The following is a 24,294-nucleotide window of genomic DNA, read 5'->3' on the forward strand; positions in this document are numbered from 1 at the left end:
GTATTTAAGGGAGGGCGAGCACCCGAATCATGGAATCAGGCTAAAATCATAGTTTTTCCTAAAAAGAATAAAGATCCAAAGGAACTAGGGGCTTACCGCCCCATTACCCTGATAAATAACGACGCAAAAATATATTCTAAATTACTCGCTAGTCGATTGGCCCCGGTAATCCACAAAATTATTTCCGTAAGACAGCATGGATTCGTTCCCGGTAGATCTACTACTGATCACATTCAGAGGGTGATCACGCTCTTCGACATAGCGGACGTAACAGGAGACCCTATGGCACTTATCCTTTTAGATGCTGAAAAAGCCTTTGATAGGGTCTCCTGGAAATATCTATGGACCGCTATGTCAAGGAGTGGGATTGGGGAGACATTTATCAATGCTATTCGCAAGATGTACTCTAATCCAGAAGCTGTGGTCTCGATAAATGGAGAAAACACAGCCACAATTAAAGTATCAAGAGGTACAAGACAGGGGTGCCCTTGTTCACCTCTCCTATTTGCCATATTCATCGATCCTTTCATCCACAGATTGGAAATGAATACTTCAATAATGCCAATAAGGACTATCAATGGCGAAACAAAGTCTTTAGCATATGCCGATGACATTGCCATAGTTACAGCTGATCCTAAAAAATCAGTAGAGGCAATGGAACTAGAGGCAAACAAATTTGGCGAAATCTCGGGGTATAAATTAAACCAGACTAAAACTCAAATCTTAATCAACAGCAATAGCAATATTGTCGATGAAAGGGTAACGGATAAGGCAATGTATCTCGGTGTCAACCTTACCGCTAATTTAAACAATCTGGTTAAACTTAACATGGCTCCTCTAATGAAACAAACGGAAAAATGCCTAAAAAAAATGCACAATCTACACCTTACAATCATAGGAAGGTGCAATCTAATCAAAATGGTATATCTTCCTAGATTTTTATATTTTTTCAGAACCATTTGCTTGAATTTTGAACCACTTTTATTTAAGGAAATCGATAACATTTTTTCTCGCTTCATATGGAGCTATGGGAAAATACGAAGATCCAATAGATTTATTACCCTACCAAAAGAACGAGGAGGTTTGGCACTCCCAAACCTTAAAACCTACTGGTGGGCGACAATACTTAAGTATAGTAGCCAGCTGCTCAGGAATAATCAGGACGATCGCTTAGAAAGATCTGTTCCCAACCCCCAGGAACTTATTCTTGGCAATCAAGCAAGCGCACACTTGTGGCGACTGACTTATGACTGCCATTTTAAGAAAGTACGCTTCAAAACTTTAAAGGGTATCTACGCTGCCTGGAATGACATCCGTAAACATTTAGGGCTAGGCCGGTACTCATACTATACTACTTTTATAGGCAACAACAACCTCCCGGATATCTTTTCTGACATGTGTATGACACGGTGGACCAGACTTGGTATAATCCAAGTCGGTTCTCTTTATGAGTCAGCTGGTCTGGCCTCATTCGAGTCTCTAAAACACAAATATGGCCTAGAAAATAGGGACTTCTTCAAATATTTACAGGTCAGGGACTATATCATGAAAAAGGGGGGGGGTAGGGTAGCTCTTCAGAAAAACGAGCTAATAGAATCTATTGTTTATTGTAGCAAAGTAAAAATTGGGGCAATATACACCAAGTTAACCACTGGATTCCCGGATGATATGGACAAACACATAGATAATTGGCAGAATAAACTCGGAATCTCAATTATACCCATCCAGAACGCATTCCAGCTATCCCAATCAATACTAATGTCTTCAAAACTGCAAGCACAATTCTACAAAACTTTTTTTATTCTATACCATACCCCCTATATGCTAGCTAAATGGAGTACAGGTAAAGGGACATTTTGTCCGAGATGCATGATGCCTGAAGTAGATCTAATACATATGTTTGCTACTTGCGGGGCACTATGTACCATCAGACGTGAGATATCCACCTTTTTCTCTGAAATATTTGAATCAGAAATTGTCATTACAACACCGGAAATAATATTGGGGTTTGACAGTGCGAACCACCCAGATAACATGAAGGGACTTCTATTTGTCTCCATGGCGGTGCTTCGAATCTGTCTTGCCTCTTCTTGGCTGGATAATGTCCCCCCATCTTTCCAACAATGGCAGGCCAGATTACTCTCAGCCTATAGCTTGGAAAAAGCAATATACAGCAGGAAGGGTGTCAAAAAGAAAAAGAAGGGTTTAGAAATTTGGTACCCACTTACACAATGGATCGAAGGTCTTGGATAGTAATTTAACTCCATTTTTTTTTTTTTTAAATTATATATTTTTTATTTATTTTTTTTTATTTTTTTATTTATTTTATTTTTATTCATTACTTAAATGCAAATGTTTATAGTCTTGTCTTAAGGGTATAGTTACTCGTCATGTTTAGTTAGTCGATGTTAGGCGATATGATCAATAATATCGTGCAATCATGCCTGTATTTGAGTGGGTGGAGGGTGGGGGGGGGGGGCTCCTAAATGTTTTGAAAAAATGTTGTGTAATAAAAATTGTTTAAAAAAAAAAAAAGGAAATAAGCGAGATACACCTGCCACTTTAACCTTTTGCCAAAATGATCTCAGTTTTCGTCATGGGCTTAGGAAATCTATTGGGCAGGAACCCAATAATTTGGGGGTGGAGGGGTAACATGACACATCGAATGCTTTCTTAACCCGAGACCAAGGTTAGCAAGAACAGTGTCAGCAGTACTAAGGGAAGCCAAGGCAATCAGACATTAACCATGGCCACTCCAAATTGATGTGCATCACTAATATTAGACTAACTGAGATAAGTGAATTGCTTAGGTTCAATAGCATAATCTTTTATTTTTTAGCAATGCCAGGTCATTAAGTTATAATCTCAGAGGTGCAAAGAGTGGCAAGGTTTCAATAAAATGAAAATAAAAATATACTTCGGTATCCAAAACTACTGATCAGAGTGGCCTAAACTCTCCATCTATTGTACTTTCTTTAGGCTACCACCTTTCATTTGAAAACAAGAACAATATTAAACCATAATCTTTAAATCTGGGATGCTCTACTGAACACCAATATGAACTTTTATCCAATAATAGCCCTCCCACCCCAGAGAGCATGAGCTGCCTGGTCTTGATGTGGTCCAGCAACTAATTACTTATTATTAATTATTATTTTACCACACCAGTGTCAGATTATGAAACTCACATGGCAGTCTGCTTCAATCCATTTCTCATGCTCACTCAATCCATCCGGTGCCCTAATACGGATTAACCCCTTCGATGCTCATGACGGAACCCAGCCGTCATGAGCCACGGGTGGCCTGTGCGCATGACGATGGGTTCCGTCACGACCACGCCCGCAATTGGAATGTCCAGCACCGGGCTGGAATTCCTGCCGCAGGCAAGATGTTAACATATGAGGCAAACTGTCGCATGGTGGTGAAGACTCATGCACAGCAGTGTCTGATACTGGAGGCCTTTAGACTTGGCCGAGATACCTGTTGGCAGTGGCTCTAACTCGACTGATAAACAAGAACACAACACACTCAGCTCCCAAAATAGCGTCCCCGGTAACCTCAGTCTTACTTAAGGATCACACAAAACATTGCATCAAATGTTTAGCAACATTGATATTTCACCAACTATTGCTCAACAAGGGAATCTTCACCTCAATTTACGAAATATACATTACATTACAAAATCTAACTGACAGGGAAATAGCATTTTTGCCTTATAATAAAATACCAGTAATTAATTTGTTCTTGTACAGGTATTACAAGTATGCATGAACACAAAGTCACTCTAGAAGAGGAGACCAAACCAACACTGAATACACTTTCCTCTCTTCTCAGCCACACACACCACACTAGTCTCTCTCTCCCCAGGTTCTATTACCCTAAAATGTCTACCATACGCATAGAAAATAACAAAGGGATAAAAAATAAATATATTAAATTGGGTTCATCAAACGCAAAGGGAGGTCGTTCCTTTGAACCCATACCAACAATGTTTTTATAGAGACCATCCCAAAATAGTGTTGTCAGTATGGACAGGCAGAGTGTCTCTGTTTTCAATCTGTCAGACGACAGCCCACCAACCTAGAGCATCTTGAGCTTGATCCTGCTTCAAGCAGATTTATGTAGCTGTGATTAATAATTTAGCTCTCTCAAGTATGATGCAGCATAAAAGCTGATCCTGCTTTGCACAACACTTAAAACCTATCCTGCCAATTAAAATATAAATATGCACTTTCTACACACACATGTAGACAAACAACACAGAAACTGAGAAAAGTTTATGTACCAGTACCGTAAACGCGTAATTGACTATGTAGTAACAGTAGGATTAATCAAATAGTGAATTTAAGACGTTTAAGTTCCAATTACCTCATATTCTTAACAAAAATGTCATGAAAACCCTATTGACTTGATTGCAGAGTGTCCGAACAAACTCGATATTGAACATGATAAAGAACATTTGCGTACAAGATCAATTTTATTTATAATGATTTTTAGAATTAATTTACATGTTGCTGCTTTTTGAAATTATGGTAGTAGGACATACCTGAAGTTGAACGTTTCTGTGTAATCATTACTGACAATATTACAGAATGTGATGTATTTCGTTATGCTTAAACTTAATTAGGAGTTAATTTGACTAAATATGAAATGTTGAATTTAAAACATATTGATGTGCCTTTTCTCCTTAGGCTGCATTAAGCCTTGTGCAAGTGACTTTAATAGGTTTTCTCAAATGTTGCTTTATTTTCTCCACCGACTACATGGAGTACTATGCAGGGCGGATACTATTAGAGAGGATGCTGTGATGGTGTCCCTAGATGCCGCATCAGCCTTCGATACCATAGAATGGCCCTACATGTTTGCGGTGCTCTGTAAATTAGGCTTTGGCTCGGCTGGGAGGACCACATATCTTTGTATGCGTATGATATCCTGCTTTACCTTGCCTCCCCGGTGAAATCGCTCAACGTGGTGATGGACATATTTCGCATCTTTGGCGGATTCGCAGGTTACCGGATCAACAGGTCCAAATCTGTGCTCTACGTCCTCAATGGGCAGAAGCCCTGGCTTCCCCGGGATTGTCAATTGACAGAGGCTGTGGCAGGGTTCAAATATCTGGGAATCTGGGTATCCAAAGACTTGTCTCGATTTTATGAGACTAACCTCCGGCCTCTGTTAACACGCCTCAAATCAGATGTCCAACACTGGAGGTCACTCCCCCTAACTCTCCTGGGGCGTGCAGCACTATTTAAAATAATGTCCCTCCCCGGACTTTTATATGCGCTACAGAACATGCCAATACCGGTCGCAGCATCGTACTTCAAGGAAATAGTCTTTGGTGCGGGAATTACTATGGGAGGGTAAGCCCCCCACCCCCGCATTGCTATGCAGAAACGCACATTAGGCTCGTACAATGGTGGAATTGGACTTTCTGATATGAAACTGTACTATTGGGCTTCACAGTTTGTTGCCGTCAACCAATGCCGATATAGACAATACGACGACCCGGCCTTCCGAATAGACCGATGGCTCCTCACAAGAGGCGGTTTCGAGGGGGCGGTGTATAGTAAATCTCCGTTATCCGTCCTCTCCGGGCCGACAAAACATGCTGTGCATGTGTGGAAAGACGGTACCAGGAGTCTGGGTTGGGAGGGCAAACTTACCAGGGCCACACCGCTATGGCACAGTGACCGGCTGGGTCGACTGTCGCGGTCCCAGGGATTCGACAAATGGGAAACCATTGGCATCTCCAGAAATGGGAACCTATGGAAATCGGGCAAGGTCATACCATTCTCCCAATTGCAGCAAGAATTTGAAATGGCCAATTCCAAACAATTTCAAGATCTCCAAATCAGGCACACATTGCTCGCAGTTCTCCCAAAAGGGGCTGACATCCCTGAGTCCTCTCCGCTGGAGGACAGGAGTTTGGATGGCGATTTGCCAGAGAAGGCTATATCCCTTATATATAGAAAACTCATTAACAACATGCCGGATCCCCTGATCTGCCTCAGAGGTAAATGGGACCACGATGTGGCTGGGTTGGATGACGAGGAGTGGCGGGCTGTAGTGTCATCTCCGTGGGTAGTCACCATCTTTTCCAGATTCAGATTGGTCCAACTCAAAATCCTTCACAGAACATATTTGTATGGACCCTTACTGGTCCATATGGGCTGTGCCCAAGACACTAACTGTGTCCGGCACTGCGGGCAAGAGGGCGCCTTTATTCACACACTGTGGGAATGTGCTACAATACAGACATACTGGGAGGGTGTGGTACATATGATGGAGGAGGCATTAGTACAGCAGATACCATGCAACATCAAATTGATTTTGTTGAATGTCTGGGACCCCACGGACCTCAGTGCTAAGGAGAGAATTTGGGTGGCTCTGGGTTTCATGGTGGCTAAGCGCAATATTGCACGTCTATGGAGGGCCCCGAACCCACCCAACATTGGCGATTGGGCTATGGACATGGACTGGTGTATGGTGACGGAGGTACCTATCTATGTTTCTAAGGGGTGCCCAACAAAATGGTCACAAATGTGTGGCTCATGGAACACTTTCTGCAGGAATATATGTGAGCCACCCGGGGGCGGGGAGGAGGATGCTGCAGTAATGCTATAATATGTGATTTTTTTAATGACATTTGGAATGTATTGTGCCATGAGCTATTGCTGCTGTATTAATGTGCTCTACAGACCCTCTGAGCATTAATGTGCTTTGTTTGTTTACATGCCTTTTTCAATAAAAAGAATTCTAAAACAAAATTTCAAAAAATGTAAATGTTGCTTTATTTGTTCTTGGTTAATGCAACATTCCTTTGGACAGCAAAGACCTTTCTTTTACCCCTTTGTGTGTGTGAATGGTCGGAAAATGACGTTTCCCTATATCCGTGGGAAGTAACAAAATAAAGAAGCTCTTTATCAACTAACCTGGAGGATGGAAGGACAGTCGTTTCTCATGATGTGCATGAGAAAATATGCTGAGTAACAGTTTGCACCTGGAAAGACAGAAGGGTGATCACATGATGATCAGATCATTGTGGACCGACCATTGATGTCATGATGACAAATATGAACTATATAACTACTTCATTCAGGAGGAGGATAAATGCTTTTATTTATTCTTTTTGAGGAGCCTTTGCCTAAGCTCAGAATACCCTGTTTCACTTTCCTGGTCTCCAACCTGTCTGCCAAACTTACTTTTATGCCTTTGCTTTTTGCCCTGCCTGATGAACTTGCCTGGCGGATGATTTGAAGAAGTTTGGTGAAAAAACAGACTTGAACTTTCCTGTGTTATGCTCCATTCCCCTTGCCCATTCCCATTGACTTTTCCCCCTAGTGGACTTTAACTTGATCACCTTGCCCATGCTAAGAGAACCTTTTTGAGAAACAACTACTTCTTTGTTGGTAACAGAAATGGTTGTGTATTCCCAAAAATCATTCTCTTTATGGATTTTTTTATTTGGGGAAACAATATTTCAACTAGATGTGTGGTTTTGGAACTGTTAGATTCATGACTGAGCATCTTAGAAATTGTACTTGTATGCATTGATTTTGGATCTTTACTACAATAACTAAATTATCTAAAACTGTCTGAGTATTATTGTGTCTAATGTTCTTTCCGTAGAAACGGTGCGGATTTTAAATCTATAATAGAGATAGTCACAGATTATTTTCATATCAGGTTATTTTGCTCTTGTTCTGTGTAGCCACAGGAGAGCTTTTGGTTTGCATGATTCTTTAGGAGATTTGGTCTACCAATTGCAATACTTTATTTCTATTGCATAGCTTAGAGAGTAATGTACCTGATCCTGATCACTAATTTGTGAGTTGGCTACCAATTAGGGGTCCTCATTGGGTAGCTGATAGTTGGACATTCGGTTTCCTCAGCCCTCACTTCGACAGAGAAAGGTCCAAAGGAGGACCATTCACCTCTGACGTGAAGTACTGAGCCGGAGTAAAAATCCTACCCGTGTGGGCCGCATAGGAATGTTAAAGTTATGTTTATAAGTGTATTGGGCTTCCACTGCAACAAGCACATACCTTCACTTACAAATACATTTTTTTGCATACCCACTCTCAGAAGAAAAATGCTTAATAATGAACTACTGCTAGGTATGCCTAGTAACGTAGGCAAAAGAAGCACTTTAATTTCCATGGAGTAAATCACAGGTAAAAACATCTTGTAACTTTTCTTGAACTTAAAAAAAAAACATCTTGTAACTAAACTGAAATAGCCAGGTCTGCTGTTAAGGAAAATCTATTGATTGTAAACGCTTGTTTCAGATGCCTGCTCTGGGCATGACTCGCCCAAGTATACGATTTTCAGCATATTACAGGTATGAAGCAAAAAAATTGTACAATAAAAGTGACTATTCTCATGCTTGTGTCTGATACTGTTGTTTCTTAGTCTATAATGTTTAACAGTTTTAGCAACTAAGCTTGTTAGCTTGCTAATTAGCACTGGCAAATACAAATACTTTTAATTAACACAATTTTTTATTTCTTGTTTAATAAAGCCCTTGAACTGTCTTTCAATGACAAAGAGCACTCACATCACAGTACAAGGTACAATGCAAATAGTTGTATTTATTTAATGAACATTTTTGCAGACTGGATCAGTGGCGGCTCCTCAGTTGAGACAAAGGGGCATCGCCTCACTGCTATTCAGCAGTGTAAGAAAAAATAAAATGATAGCTCAACTTATTATCATTTTTTTGTTGTTGTTGCAGGCGCTGCAGCGTTGGGATGCAGGGCGGGGCTGCTCTGCTGAAGGAGCAGGGGAAGAGAGGAGTGGTTTTCACTCCCTACATGCACATGAATGTTTTGATGGCCGTCTCAGACCGGCCATACATTTGAGCGCACATAGTATGCTCTCCACCCAGGGTGGAGAATGTGCCCAGGCCCCAATTTTTCGTCTTATCCCTGAACCACGGCACTCAAACCAATCACAGAGCTGCATTGCAGCATTGTGATTGGCTCAGAGGAGCCTGGGTCCTTCCTGTTCCGGCCGGAGGAAGCAGTGGAAAGACAGCAACAAAAAGGGCACTGCGATGCGGACAGGAGTTCATTTTTTGTTTACCCCCACCACCTCGCCACCCCCGATCAGGGCCGGCCGCCTCTGGTCTGGATACTGACAGATTCAGCTGTCTGTCGCAGGCAGCATTTTGTACAATATTACGCAAAGTCAGCCATTGCTTATGATTAGATGGCTTTCTTGTCAATCTCAGATCCCTACTTTTTGTTAGTAGTTTCCTCCTATTTCTTATTTTTGTCCATTCACTGCAGCATAGCTTGTTTATCCTTGCTTTTATTTAGCTTAAGTGTTTTCTTCCATTACTTACTTTAAGGAACTACTTTTTTCAATACTGGTTTACCAATCCCAGGGACTGCATGTGTTGCTGTTCAGAGCTCACTTCCGCTCTTTTCCTTCTCTTACTCTTCATCCCACCCTATGCTTCTCACTGCTGCGCCAGGCCCCCGAGGCGGCATTGGTGATGTCCTGTATGTTGAACTTACACTGTGTTGTACAGCTTGCAAAGCGCCAAATTACAGCATTGGTGTCACTCAGGGCAAATAACAGCTGGCATGGTTATTCTTCACCAATATTTCAATGGTTTTTTTCTGATCAATTCAGACAATTTAGGAATGCCACATGGTTATGTTAATTAGAAAGTGGTTGTTGCTTTGGACAGAAAACCACCATACACTCTACTACAGTAATAATTTATGGACATGAGGTTTGGGAAGAATGGGTAGATCGTATGAGACTACTGGAGTAGTGATATGATCCCATTGGGGTATATATCTGGGAGAAGGCAGTTTGGTCATAAAACGTGATCCCCAGATGAACATTGCCAGGATGTGGTTCCCAGTGAGTGGGTGAGGCCAAGAAAGTTTAGAGTCAGTGGAGCCTAGAATAAGCACCACTGTCTGGATGCATTCAGGCATACCTAGTTGCTGCATCGGGTGTTAAACTTCAGTAAAGAAGTATGTAACATAATGCCTCTCAGAATCCCTTTTAGAGGGCTACAGGGCATTCAGGGGCAACAGGGCCTAACCATGGTGGTTGACACCGTTTACTCCTGATGTCTGGTGGCCTGACCTACTATGGATCCTGAGAAACTGGCCCAAGTACCCTTCTACACTTGCCTCTCAGTTGTAACCGTTGATGAACAGTCAAAGCCTCTATCGGGTGGAAGTGTAGCGCTGGAAATCCCCCCTACCACCTCACCCTCTTGCTTGGCACCGATCCTTCTCTAATTGGGCGAGGGCGGAGGGGGCGGTGCTGCGCAGAGAGGATCTGCTTGGCATTCGTATGTTCCCCCTGGTGCCTCAGTGGGATGCAATGGTCTTCAACCTCTGGGGGGCGGACACAAACACGGGATCCCTACCTACATCACAGAGGGCTATCGCTCAGGATGACCCCCCCACCGACGCGGCTCAGGACTGACATCACTACCCAGTCTGCCATTACACTTCTTCCTTGGAACTCCGTTACTGCTGAGTCTTAGGGCTGTTTGAGGTCCTCCAGTGAATTTAACAATGGCGGCAGGTCTTGCACGACTCTATCCTATCCTTTGTTCGCTTTCGTTGCCCTCATTTTGTTGTGCCCTATGTCCCCGGTTACGTTTGAACTGCACTGCTCCTACATTGCTCGCACATTACTCGATGCTGCGACTTGTCAGCACCACTCTGTCTTTCCTGAGATATTGCCACAAGCTTTGATGTAATTACCGCGCACTGAATTTTTCATCGTCATGTAGCTATCAACTCAGCTGTACATTGTCACTGGCAATCTGTTTTCTTTCCTCCCTTTCTCCGCCTCTTGTATCAGTGATGCCCTACCTATATGCCCTGCTAATTATATTCTTCGCATATTACCCAAAGCCGCACCTTGGCAGCGCCACCCCGCCTTTTCTTAGGGCATTGCTGTAAGCTTAAATGTAATTGATGAATTCTGAATTTTCATTGCCAAATTGTAATCAGTCCAAGTGTGCCTAGCTGCTGGCAATTCATCTTCGCTGTTCCAGGAGTGCCATGCTGACTGTATGTTTTATTGACCAATGTGCAAAATCAAACAAAAGAAAAAGTTAATTCAAATTATTTAAACAAAAGAAGCATTTCACTGGCCATCTATACGGAAACAAAGACAAGACTCAGCTCTATCTGTCCATGGGGCGGGGGGAGGAAGGAAGAGGGGTCTGTTTTGTGAAGAGAACACCGCTTTCTCTCCCTCTGTTTATGAAGTGGGGATGAGCTATTTGTAGTCCCAATTAGGACTATTGCTGCTGATCCGAGAATAATCCAGATTTTGGACAGTATCTTTCTTTCAAAGGCCGAGGCCCTAGCTCTTACAAAGTGAAGACCTTTTGGAAAATATTTTTTATGAGTGGATTTGGTCTTTGTTTTACTGGGGCAACTTTGCCAAGTGTGCTTGCTCTGGAAGGTCTTATTTTGACCCAGAATGTCTGCAAGGACATCTGGACGACTGTAGATTCACTCCAGGGACAGGGTGACAAAATGTTTCTTCCTGGCTAGACAAATTTTAAATTGTAATAGGTTTGTGGGAAATTACTAGGATTGTTGAGTGGGACAAAGAGAGAATAAAGGTTTAACCCCTTGGGCGCGGCCACGATTCTGCGCCTGTGCGGCGTTTTTTGAAGTGGGCGGGTTCATGACGGCCCCCAGTCGTCATCAGCACATGCCCACCATGATGCATGACGGCTGGGGGCCGTCATCAGCATCGAAGGGGTTAATATGCTCTACCTCAGCACTTGCCACACCTAGTCACACTGGCTCATAGACAGAGACAAACAAAGTCTCCAGACATACCCTAGCTCATTGTTTGATGCTTGGATGTGCTCTAGTCCAACAACCTGCAGAAAGTGATGAAGGCATCTGCAAGGTACAGTATATTAGGTTTCAAACTAGCAAGAGAACCAAAGAGTATAATGTAGTGGTAAGTACATTTGGGATATCATTTACCACTAGATACTACTCAAGGGATTAAATATGCACAAGTGGGCAATGGAAATTTAGGCACGACATTTAACTTAACACCTTGGCTGCTAATGGTTTTCCCCTCCTGTGCTGATCCTTAGCGAACCCCATTGTTCATGACGAGCTTGCTCGTCATAAGCACAGCTCAACCGTGCCTCATGACGAGCTTAGCTCGTCATGAGCAGCGAAGGGGTTAAGTAACCGTTAAAGTCAATGATTGGTGAAAAGTGATTGAAAAGACATTGTTACAAGTCTTACAAAGGGCAAAGGTTTGGAACTCAGCTGGGTGAGAAACGTACTTGCTCTGCTACAACCAGAGGTGAGGCCTTTTGAACAAAGCAACCTTACATTCAGAATCATGTCCTACAGTAAGCAGGAGCAGATGGCTTAGTGTACCTGATTCAGATGTGATGAAGCTGAACAGCCAGACCAATAGATTAGCTACTCTTGCTCACATCAGTGAAAAGTCTCAAAGTTCCTAGAAAGTGCTGGTACAGAGGGAATGGTATGAAGATTAAAGGTCATAAATCAGCTTGGATCGGAAAGGGGACATGGTAGGCTTCCATGTTTGAACTATGACAAGGAAAACAACTCCCATTTCATAGAACGCAAATGAAAGCTTGTCCTGGTTGGAATTTGTGACATTTTCTGGATTTCTTCTAATTGTGAGGAAGTTTTTTGTCACAATCCATAGGTAATCTATTTTTCCAATTGTAAGAAAATTATTTGGGGTGAAAACATAAAACTGTATGAGTAAAACACTGTGCCACGTGCTAGGCATAAGCAAGTACGAAGCTTAAAAATCAACCTCAAAATGTGAAAGTTTTCAAAAATGTTAATAATAAAGTTACCATATTAGCTGAGAAAAAGCAGGAAAAGGTAGAAGCATTTCAAGCAAGAGCATGCATGGCCTGGGCCCATTAGTTTCAGAAACAACATAAAACCTAAGTCTCCAAGGGTCATGCAAAAATGGTGTTAACACAAACACTACCGACTACGAGTTCTCGAGCTTAACCAGAGCTGAAGCGGACTCTGCTTTCTGCATACCCAGGGTCTTTAGTAGAGGTTTAAGCCAATGTGGCCGAGGGCTGGAGGAGTATGGGCAGAAGAGTAAGCACAGCTTATCCACTTTCACAGTGGTATAGATGCGACAATGGTGAGTAATTGCTAGAACCCATTGGTGGCTTAAATAATTCAGTGGTACAATTCTATTTCTTAATTTGAGATAAAGAGATCTATAAAGTTCTGAAACAATAGATCTAGACATTGTTCATATGTTGAAACGGATTTCCTTAAAGTAGAGGTCTTGGTTAAAGAACTCTTTGTATGTTTTGCAACCAAGGAGTCCCAGAAATGGTTCTCAAAACTGTGGTTCATTGTGGTTGTATTTTCAATTCAGAGGGGGACCCCACATCAATCTAAGGCAGGTAGACGGGGAAAGAAACATCAAAAGCAGAACGGGTACCTGCCCTATGGATTTGGATCATTGTGGTTGTAGTCTCATTTTTAGGTTTCGGCTGGGGAACGGAGCGTAAGCTCCGCCCCCAGAGAAATCTCTAGTCTTCAGTAAGGGACTCTTGGAATACGCCCTCTGTTCCATTGGCTAGCTCCATAAATGGAGGCTAGCCATTGGAACAGAGTGGCGTCCGTCATGGCCGGACCAGATTCGGGGGCGTTCCCGAGAATTTTTGGCTTTTGGCTACGTCATGCTACATCAGCCAAAAGCCGGGAACGCCCCCGAATCTGATCCGGCATTGAGCCGGCACCCGCCTTCCTGTGCCCCGTTCCCGCCCCCCTACCTGGTAATGAAAGCCTAAGCAGTCCGGTGAGTTTTGAAGTTCTCCGTGTCCCTCCTCCCGCCGTCCCCCCTCCCGCTCTCCCCCGTCCCGCTCTCCGTGTGGTCCTGCCTAAATACACTTTTGTTGTGCTTTCCTTCGTGCTCGCATGCCGGTACCCACCTTCCTGTGCCCCGTTCCCGCCCCCCTACCTGGTAATGAAAGCCTAAGCAGTCCGGTGAGTTTTGAAGTTCTCCGTGTCCCTCCTCCCGCCGTCCCCCCTCCCGCTCTCCCCCCTCCCGCTCTCCGTGTGGTCCTGCCTAAATACACTTTTGTTGTGCTTTCCTTCGTGCTCGCATGCCGGCACCCGCCTTCCTGTGCCCCGTTCCCGCCCCCCTACCTGGTAATGAAAGCCTAAGCAGTCCGGTGAGTTTTGAAGTTCTCTGTGTGTCTCCTCCCGCCGTCCCCCCTCCCGCCGTCCCCCCTCCCGCTCTCCCCCCTCCCGCTCTCCCCCCTCCCGCTCTCCCCCCTCCCGCTCTCCGTGTGGTCCTGCCTAAATACACTTTTGTTGTGCTTTCCTTCGTGCTCGCATGCCGGCACCCGCCTTCCTGTGCCCCGTTCCCGCCCCCCTACCTGGTAATGAAAGCCTAAGCAGTCCGGTGAGTTTTGAAGTTCTCCGTGTCCCTCCTCCCGCCGTCCCCCCTCCCGCCGTCCTCCCTCCCGCTCTCCCCCCTCCCGCTCTCCCCCCTCCCGCTCTCCGTGTGGTCCTGCCTAAATACACTTTTGTTGTGCTTTCCTTCGTGCTCGCATGCCGGCACCCGCCTTCCTGTGCCCCGTTCCCGCCCCCCTACCTGGTAATGAAAGCCTAAGCAGTCCGGTGAGTTTTGAAGTTCTCCGTGTCCCTCCTCCCGCCGTCCCCCCTCCCGCCGTCCCCCCTCCCGCTCTCCCCCCTCCCGCTCTCCCCCCTCCCGCGTGGTCCTGCCTAAATACACTTTTGTTGTGCTTTCCTTCGTGCTCGCATGCCGGCACCCGCCTTCCTGTGCCCCGTTCCCGCCCCCCTACCTGGTAATGAAAGCCTAAGCAGTCCGGTGAGTTTTGAAGTTCTCCGTGTCCCTCCTCCCGCCGTCCCTCCTCCCGCTCTCCCCCCTCCCGCTCTCCGTGTGGTCCTGCCTAAATACACTTTTGTTGTGCTTTCCTTCGTGCTCGCATGCCGGCACCCGCCTTTCTGTGCCCCGTTCTCGCCCCCCTACCTGGTAATGAAAGCCTAAGCAGTCTGGTGAGTTTTGAAGTTCTCTGTGTCCCCCCTCCCGCCGTCCCCCCTCCCGCTCTCCCCCCTCCCGCTCTCCATGTGGTCCTGCCTAAATACACTTTTGTTGTGCTTTCCTTCGTGCTCGCATGCCGGCACCCGCCTTCCTGTGCCCCGTTCCCGCCCCCCTAACTGGTAATGAAAGCCTAAGCAGTCCGGTGAGTTTTGAAGTTCTCCGTGTCCCTCCTCCCGCCGTCCCCCCTCCCGCTCTCCGTGTGGTCCTGCCTAAATACACTTTTGTTGTGCTTTCCTTCGTGCTCGCATGCCGGCACCCGCCTTCCTGTGCCCCGTTCCCGCCCCCCTACCTGGTAATGAAAGCCTAAGCAGTCCGGTGAGTTTTGAAGTTCTCCGTGTCCCTCCTCCCGCCGTCCCCCCTCCCGCTCTCCGTGTGGTCCTGCCTAAATACACTTTTGTTGTGCTTTCCTTCGTGCTCGCATGCCGGCACCCGCCTTCCTGTGCCCCGTTCCCGCCCCCCTACCTGGTAATGAAAGCCTAAGCAGTCCGGTGAGTTTTAAAGTTCTCCGTGTCCCTCCTCCCGCCGTCCCCCCTCCCGCTCTCCCCCCTCCCGCTCTCTGTGTGGTCCTGCCTAAATACACTTTTGTTGTGCTTTCCTTCGTGCTCGCATGCTGTTCTTCGGAGAGTTAATACGGACTTATCAATGCTTGTTTTTAAGCTCTTGTGTCTTGATCTTTGCAAGTCACTGCAACAGAATTATTTTCTATACCCACCTCAAGACACTAAATGCTTTGGTATCAGAGCAGCACTCATCTAGTACCCAGATGTCACACATTGTCACTAAAAGAACAAAATAGGAAGTTGAATGTTTGGATTGTCTGATCACAAACCTCCCTCATTGCGACCAAACTATCTTTCGACAGGGGAAGTAGGGTTGCCACTTTGCTGTTTCTTACAGGCATAGACCAGAATATACTGTTCAGACCTGTAAAAAAAATTGGGAAATGACTTAAAGCTCCTATTTTCCCCTCACCAGAACATAGTTTAAACTTCAAACTCAAGAATAAAACGTTTTAAAGTGTGTTCTAGGCTCCCTAAATGGTGTCTGTTCGATAATTAAAGAAAACACAGACTGAAAAGCCATGATTAAAATATGTACTGAGTATTTAACATAAATTCCTATAGAAGTATCAGATCCCTGCCCTTACAGAATCTTAAAACATGAACAAATGGCCTGTACTATTTTTTGGGAAAGCTGGCAATCACAAGGGGAAACCAAAATAATATTGCCAAAAATGTGCTTTGGGACACTCCCTGGTTTTTCTCATCTATTTCCTGCTTCCTTTCGGTGCTAATGCAAAAGGGTGGGGTACTGCTTGCTCTAGTTTGAAGATAAAATAATGCTAAGAAGTTAACCAATGGACCATTCATTCATATGAACTTCGATCCAGCAAACACTGTCTTTAAAAGCAGCTAACAGTTAGTCCTAAGGTAGTAATATCAAGAAAATGGTCTGCTTTTTTCAGGGGGCAGTGGGTGTGGCATTCCAATTCTGACAGGAGTCTAAATTACACAGTCTTTTGCATACTTGAATAAAGACAAAACAGAGGTATTTCCTTTGAACCTTCTCTGCCTTCCTTCTTCCCATTTAGGCGACTCAGGTCTCTACATGTCTTAAATATTTGAGGATCTGGTTCTGTAAAAATCTCACTGACACATTACTTGTTAACAAATCACGCACTATTGCCAGTGTTCTCGACCTCCTAAATGCCTGGTCACCCAAATGTATTTCCTGGTGGAGTAGGCTCCAAACACTCAAAATTAGGACACTTTGTTGTCAATCATACTTCCTCTTAAACTCTCCCCCTCCATTTTCCAGGAATTTGGATAAACCCACCTCCAGGTTTTTTTGAAGTGATAAGAGAGCGAGGATCGCCTACAAATACCTCAGAAAGACAGTGACACGAGGGGGGTGTAATCTTCTGAACTGGAACTTGTACCAGTCAACTTTTCTAGCTACCCAAGGCATTGTCTGGTTTCTTCCTGACTCTCAAAACACACCTCCATGAATACATATTGAATCTGAGGTATGTTCCCCTTTTGGCAAATCCTTCTTTATTACAATGTCAAAATTCACCCCACCACATTCTTACCAATACGGCAAGTGAGCTGAAACTGATAGAAAAACGTCTCCCGGAGCTCATCCTTTACTAAAGTTGGGTATCCATATGGTCTAATCCAAAAGTTAACACTAAAGTTGCTCCGACCTTTCTGAACCTGGATTGAGCTCATCCTTTACTAAAGTTGGGTATCCATATGGTCTAATCCAAAAGTTAACACTAAAGTTGCTCCGACCTTTCTGAACCTGGATTGTTCTCATGTAGTCAATGGTCATCTGCATCGTTATAACTACTGTATGTAAATCAACGACATTTCATGTGTAATCCACACATCCTACCCTTTGATTGTATCACCATATTGTATTATTGTATGCATTTTCTATTAAATTTATAAACTAATTTGAATTGATAAAAATCAATAGGCATAGGTAGCTGGTTAATGCTACTCAAAGTAAATTAAATTGGTCTTTAATATTTCCTTGATTCAGGTTCTAACCAGAAGCGAGGTTTATCACTGCGCTTTTACTTTTAATCAATCAACACAGACTACCCCCAAGGCTATATGGCAACAATGAATGCTGTCATTTGGCATTTGGAATGCCACAGACAAATATATTCAACCCTTGATTTCTATTACAGCAAGCAAGAACAGCATACAAAGACAGGCTTTGTGTCAGACTATGTGGCCAAATACAAGCATACATGAATGGTTTCCTACAATAATAGCATTAAGGACAAGAAAGGTGGATTACACCCATGTTCCAGAGTATTAGCCAATATAAAACTAACGTTGTGGGACTCGGAGGAAAGAGACAAGACTCATGCAGGAAGCACAAATATTTGTTGACACAGTCTAACTTGGTCTATACAGGCACCCGGTAGTCAAGGGCTAAAGAAATGGTTGTACGTACATATAAGAGTCTCTTCCTCTATCTACCCTTCTGTTCTGTATGTCTCAACCATTTTTATGGTATGCCTGGACAGCGCAGCTGTTGTCAGACAATTATGTGAACATCAATGAAGGGGCTTTGGCTCTGTCCACACGTTGGGAGCCAGGAGTACATATTTTGATTGGGCATTAGTTGTGTACTCCCACAAAAAGAGTACTTACCCTCCAAGCTGCTGTGATCGTTTTTATTAATTTGTCTAACCAGCTGAGATTGAACTTTCAAGGTCATACACATGGCAGGGTAATTCTGTAAAAGTGTCTTAGATAACTAGATAATGTATGGTGTTTGTCTTTCTCTGGCAGCAGCACAGATGGGAGGAGGGCAGTCATTAAGCTTTTAACCTACTCTAAGATTATTCTACAGTTATTTGCTTCCATACAAATACATATTAATTCCTATGCTAAATATTTGTAATGCTTCACTTTACCATACAGAATTCTTTTAAAGCCAGACCAGTTGGCATTGCCAATGCATGTTAAAAGGTTGTATCTTTTCCAGACAGCACCTAAATGTAAATGAACCGGGAAAATCAGCAGGGAGCATGGAATAAAACCTTCTGTGGAAAGACGGACTGACACATGTTATCAGAAAATGTGAAAATGAGGAATCATTTTTTTAAAGGCTTCTCTATAGGCTGGTTTAAAATCCCCCCTTGCAAAACACGATCAGTGTAGTTGTAATGGCATTATTGAATATGCTGCACACACCAACTGCAAAAGTTAGATGGGGAAAGGATGGTGAATTATCAAAGCCCATACCTGTAAGCCGTGGTGTGCGCCAAGGATGTGTATTGGCCCCTACGCTATTCTCATTGTACGTTAATGATATACCCGTGTATCTAAGGGACTGTGATCACGATTCTCCTAGGTTAGGAGATGAGGCAATCACGGCATTGATTTTTGCCGATGATACAATCCTCATCTCACAGACCCCGAAGGGCCTTCAAAATCTGGTGAATTCCTTTAATGGTTAATGAGAAAAGAAGGGGTTGGAAATAAACTCAACCAAAACAAAATACATGTCAATAAATCCACAAAAGTCTTTTAAGAAGAATTTGGCCTTAAACAATCAAAAATTGGAATATGTGGAGAGCTTTAACTACCTAGGCATTACACTGGACAGTAACAGTTTATGGAAGGGACACCTGAAAAAGAGTAGGTTGGCTTTCAAGCAAAACTCTATGCCCATCCTAAAAGTGCACGGAGCTAGTGACTCTAAAGCCATTACACCGGCACTGGAAGTCTTTAAAGCAAAGGCCCAATCGGCTGCAATTTACGGTGCTGAGGTTTGGGGGCTCTGTTGTAAACATAACTTTGAACGGGAAGAAAACCACTTTGTGCGCAGGCTATTAAAAATACCAACTAGAACCCCCCTAGTTCCAGTACTCCTAGATCTGGATCTCAAACGGACAGATCATCAAGCAGTTCTTAGGCCATTGATGTATTGGGTAAGGGTATGGACAACCCCTGAGTTGTGTAACTATAAAAAGGGATTGATAGAAATTACCCAGATTGACGAGTACAAGCAAATTGCATGCCTAAAACATATTGAACTTTGGTGTATCAGGCTAGGGCTGTCCCATTTTTGGGACGAACCCCATAATATGACTTCTGTGTGTAAAAAGATTCTAAAAACTACCTATTGGTCTTATGTTAATGACGAGCCATCTCACTGTCCATCTACTGGTATATTGACTCAGAAATTTTTGTCCGTAAAAGACAATGCTGCATTCGAATCGTTTATGGATGAGATAAACCCACCATTGGCAAAAAGTTTATATTTGCAATTTAGATACGGGCTATTACAGACCAATGCTCATACATGCAAATGGGGTGATAGCAATGAGGATGGTATCTGTACCCTTTGCCCACTAAAGGCCAAGGAAGATGATGCCCATCTATTGTTTTTCTGTTCCGTTTATGTGTCACCTAGACAGCGCTGGATAAAACCCTTGTGTAAAAATGTGGGTGTCAGGACGTATAAAGAGGCTGAGCGTATTATGAGGTCTAATACCTCACAACTGGTGGTTTTTTGCACAAGCAGTTTCCTATTCAATGTGTTCCTTATTAGGAAACGCCTTGGACATAAACTATAATGTAATAATGAAATCTGCAGTTTTCTCCCACAATGCTAAATATCGTAGAATGCACTGAGTCCACTTTTTGTACAAATCATGTGGTTTTAAAGATTTTAATCTAGGTTTTAATCTGGCTTTTTATAAGGAAATAACCTATTTATGGTTTTAATTAGATTTTATGTAATATGCATAATTAATTGCACAGAATTAATTGTTAATCTGTCCCACTATATTAATTGTAATGTGTCATGTGATAAATTGTTGTCAAAGGCATTTTTCTTTTTTTCTTCTAAACTGCTGTTTGTAAATGTTTTTTCTTGTCTGTACTTCCTGCTTTTATGGCTATATTAGCCGAAATAAAGTTGAACTGACTGACTGACTGACATACAGAATTCTTTTAAAGTCAGACCAGTTGGCATTTCCAATGCATGTTAAAAGATTGTATCTTTTCCAGACAGCAACTAAATGTAAATGAACCGGGAAAATCAGCAGGGAGCATGGAATAAAACCTTCTGTGGAAAGACGGACTGACACGTGTTATCAGAAAATGTGAAAATGAGTAATCATTTTTTTTAAAGGCTTCTCTCTAGGCTGGTTTACAATCCCCCCTTGCAAAAACACGATCAGTGTAGTTGTAACGGCATTATTGAATATGCTGCACACACCAACTGCTGAATAACAAAAAGCATTTATGTACATGGGGTCATATTTTCCAGCGAACTGTTTGCCAATTGGCTCTGGTTAAGTAAGAGGATCAGATACCATCAGAAAATCATAGTACGTAGAAGGAGATACAACAAATTATTACTGCAAAAATAACTAATTTCACACATTAAAAAGACATCATACCGCTAGACTAAACCACTGGAGTGTGGGGATAACAAACACATAAAAAACAAATGTTCATCAGGTACACCCAAATACCACCTACTTCAACTGTATCTTATGTGAATAAAATAAAAATGCACAAAACCGCCAATTGTTGCCCCTTTAACACATTCAAACTTCACCTGTTTTCCAAAAGAGGTATCTATTGGTTTTGTCAGAGCTTCATTGTATCTGATGCTAGCCTGCACCCTGGCATAGGGAACAGAAGCGTTCTTGGACCACAGTAATTTAAAGGGAAACTAGCTGGAGTGGTGGTGGCATTGTACATCACTGAAGAGTCAACATTTTAGAATACAAGCTCTTTGTAAGCACATACTAGTCCCGTAAATTTTCATGCGGTTTCATTTATTTTTTGTTGTATATTGTTTTTGGACAGGTGAGAAACAGAGACAGCCACAAATCATTCCTTGAAAGCCAAGATGTCTGCAACTCATTGTGTACAGTGAATCCTGCAGGTGTTATCACCATTACTCAAACTTCAGCTGTCACTTCCTGGTCTTCGACAGAGCCGAGCTATAAAAACAAACTCCTGCGTCCCTGCCACAATTAGGCCCCTCATAATCAGAGCACTTCCCAAGACATGGGGCATTGCCGGGTGACACATGAGAGCTGAAGTGGGTGGATATAAATAACCTGTCTTCCCACATGCCTGGAAAACGCCAGGCCGCTGAGTCACACGTAAAAAAATATTTATCTTTTTCTAGCTCCTAGAGACGGTACTGTATCAAAAAATCGTTCAAGAAATACATACATGCAGGAGACGGGTTCTGATTATTTGCTAAGGGTTCATTTCTGCACTGGCCTCTAAAGATTTAAATTACAATCCCAGTTCCCCTTGCTTTATAAAAATGTGGTGACGGAAGCACAACACCTGCAACGAAGTAAACGTACTGTGCATAAAAAAAACTCGCCCACGTCGGCAATCAATGCATCTATTTTCGGACACATTATTAGAATATTGCAGGCTGTTCAGTTCTTCGAATTCAAGCCTGGCCATTCGGAACAGCTTTCAAGCCAACTAGGCCAAAGAAATGTAAGCACATGGCAAGAAAAAAACACATGACAAGAACAGCCTGCCAGAAAAGCGTCGGCGGCAGGGTATCACAAAAAAGCTATCTACATGCATACCTTTTCTTCAATGGTAGGCTTTAAAAAGCAACAACTTAATGAGAGCAGAAAAGGCTACGACAGGCCACTTTTTAGGAAGTTGAGAGGATTCAGCGTATTTGAGTCAAACTTGCCTCAACAACATAAATGTATATATGAATAACTCGTTTTTTGTGGGAATCTGGGATAAAACAACGGGTTGAAGGAAAAAGGCACAACATGCAGGCTGAAAGCACTGCTGTGCCTTTAAGGAACTGTTTTCAAGAACTTCAGTTGACAGCCTGCCCGACCTCAAATTCCAAAACATATTCAGAACAAAAACAGCTCATTCCGACACCTCTCCAGAGCGCCACTGGACAAACTCATCAGAGCCCGCCTGCCTTCCAGTGTGCCGTAGCTTTTAAACCCATCCTTGTGTTGGGAGTAGAAGTTTCACCCTGCATCCTTTCGAGCTCAATTCATTTAAAGGGCCACTTCTAGGCTAGGCTGCAGTCTCGCAAAGTGCCCAGCCTTGGGACACGTGGTCTGAAACCAATTAGTCAGGGTGGGGAGCAGAAGATCAGGCCTGGCGTCGTTCACAGATGGAGCTACAACCAGAGGGAATGTATAGATGGGACTGTTGTATGGTGGGAGGGGATGTACCCTGTTTGTATCCAGGAGACTATATGTATGCTTTAAAGGGGGCGCTGGTCAGGGATATTTTAAGGATTTTGGGGGCCCTGGGCAAAACGAATTTTGAGGGGCCCCTGTTCGGAACATCTTTGAATTTATTATGATTCAGTTTCAGCTCCTTCATCCCCTCTTTGTCCAGGTCACCGACAGTGCTCAGGCACACTCCTCCAAGTTCTGAGGTATGTTCAATATTGTAACACAATCTGAAAGAATCTGTGACATACTACCATTTCTCATATGTGAGGTACTGTTTTGATCTAAAAGAAACTTTATGTATTTTGCATTAAAAAAAACAAAATATGAAAACAATATTTCTCAGTAAAATGTCTGTAATAGACTCACACATCACCCACAATAAAAGTAAATTAAAGGTAAACAGTATTTTTAGAAAAATCTGTCATGGGGTAAATCACTGCAGGACAGAGCTGGCTCTATCTAGGACCCCCTTGAGTGAGAGGGGCCCTGGGCCAGAGTCCACTTTGCCCATGCTTTATTCTGGCGTTCGCAGAGGTAACCGTGCACGAAAGGAGTGACAGTCCCCTGCCGTGAGAAGGGTCTAGCATAGGAACCCCAAACTCGTGTGTAGGGGCGGAAGGTGGAGGCGTGCAGTGTACTGAGGTGGGGAAGTCCGCCGCGCGCGCTGCCTGACTTCCGCCCCCAGCTGCTCGCGCGCTTACCGGAGAGTCGTAGGAGTAGACGCACTCGGAGCGGTAGACGCGGTCTCCGGTCTTGGGCACGCGGATGGTGGGCATGTAGGGCACCAGCAGCTCCCCCAGGTCCGCGGCCATTTTTCGCGTGGCCGTGTGTCCTCGCTGGCAGGCGCGGAGTGCGCCGGCGGCTGTCCCGAGGCACCGGTCCTGTCCGGCTATTTTTACCTCGGAGCAGCAAATCACACCCCAGCTGCTCCCGGCCTGTCCGGCGGGCGCGGTGACGCGGACCCCGGGGGCGACAGGCGTGCGGGGCTGGGGGGTGCCGAAGGGTCTCGGCGGGCTGGGGGAGTGAGTACCCGAGGGCCTGTGCTCGTCATTTCTGTTTGTGGGTGCACCCCACGGCGGCAGGAATGTCGCAGGTGTGGGGTTGGAAATATACCAAACGGTTCAGTGCGTCAGGGGCCTATGTTTGCTGATTGTAAAAAGTACGGTAAAATTAAATATTGTGACTGTGTGTTGGGCCCGTTCTGATCATTACAGGATACGAGGTAAAGGAATTGATTTTTTTCTATGAGCAGAGTTGCCATGAGAGCCTCTTCCGCAACCGTCCCTTCCAACTGTAACTCCCCCTCCCTTCCCGAACGTTCCCAACCCCAACATTCTATAGCCAGACCAATTCAAAAAGGAGAAGGGGTGAAGGGGAACAATAAGGAGATAGATAACATGCAATGTATACATCAAGAAGGGAAATTAACAACCCAACTTCCCCTTCAATAAAATAGGGAACAG

The 24,294-nt window shown here is 43.9% G+C and overlaps 1 protein-coding gene across 1 annotated transcript in view; it reads right to left on the bottom strand.

The window, feature by feature from the left end:
• Positions 1 to 23,703, bottom strand: part of USP13 (ubiquitin specific peptidase 13) — a 365,038-nt gene extending 341,335 nt beyond the window's left edge. Inside the window, exon 1 of the mRNA XM_086944367.1 lies at positions 23,533 to 23,703. Within this exon, the coding sequence (XP_086800493.1) occupies positions 23,533 to 23,643 (111 nt within the window). The 5' untranslated portion in view covers positions 23,644 to 23,703. The remainder of the gene's footprint in view (positions 1 to 23,532) is intronic.
• Positions 23,704 to 24,294: the final 591 nt, after the last annotated feature.

The sequence above is a fragment of the Lissotriton vulgaris genome, chromosome 11, assembly GCF_964263255.1.
Source record: "Lissotriton vulgaris chromosome 11, aLisVul1.2, whole genome shotgun sequence".
NCBI lineage: Eukaryota > Metazoa > Chordata > Amphibia > Caudata > Salamandridae > Lissotriton > Lissotriton vulgaris.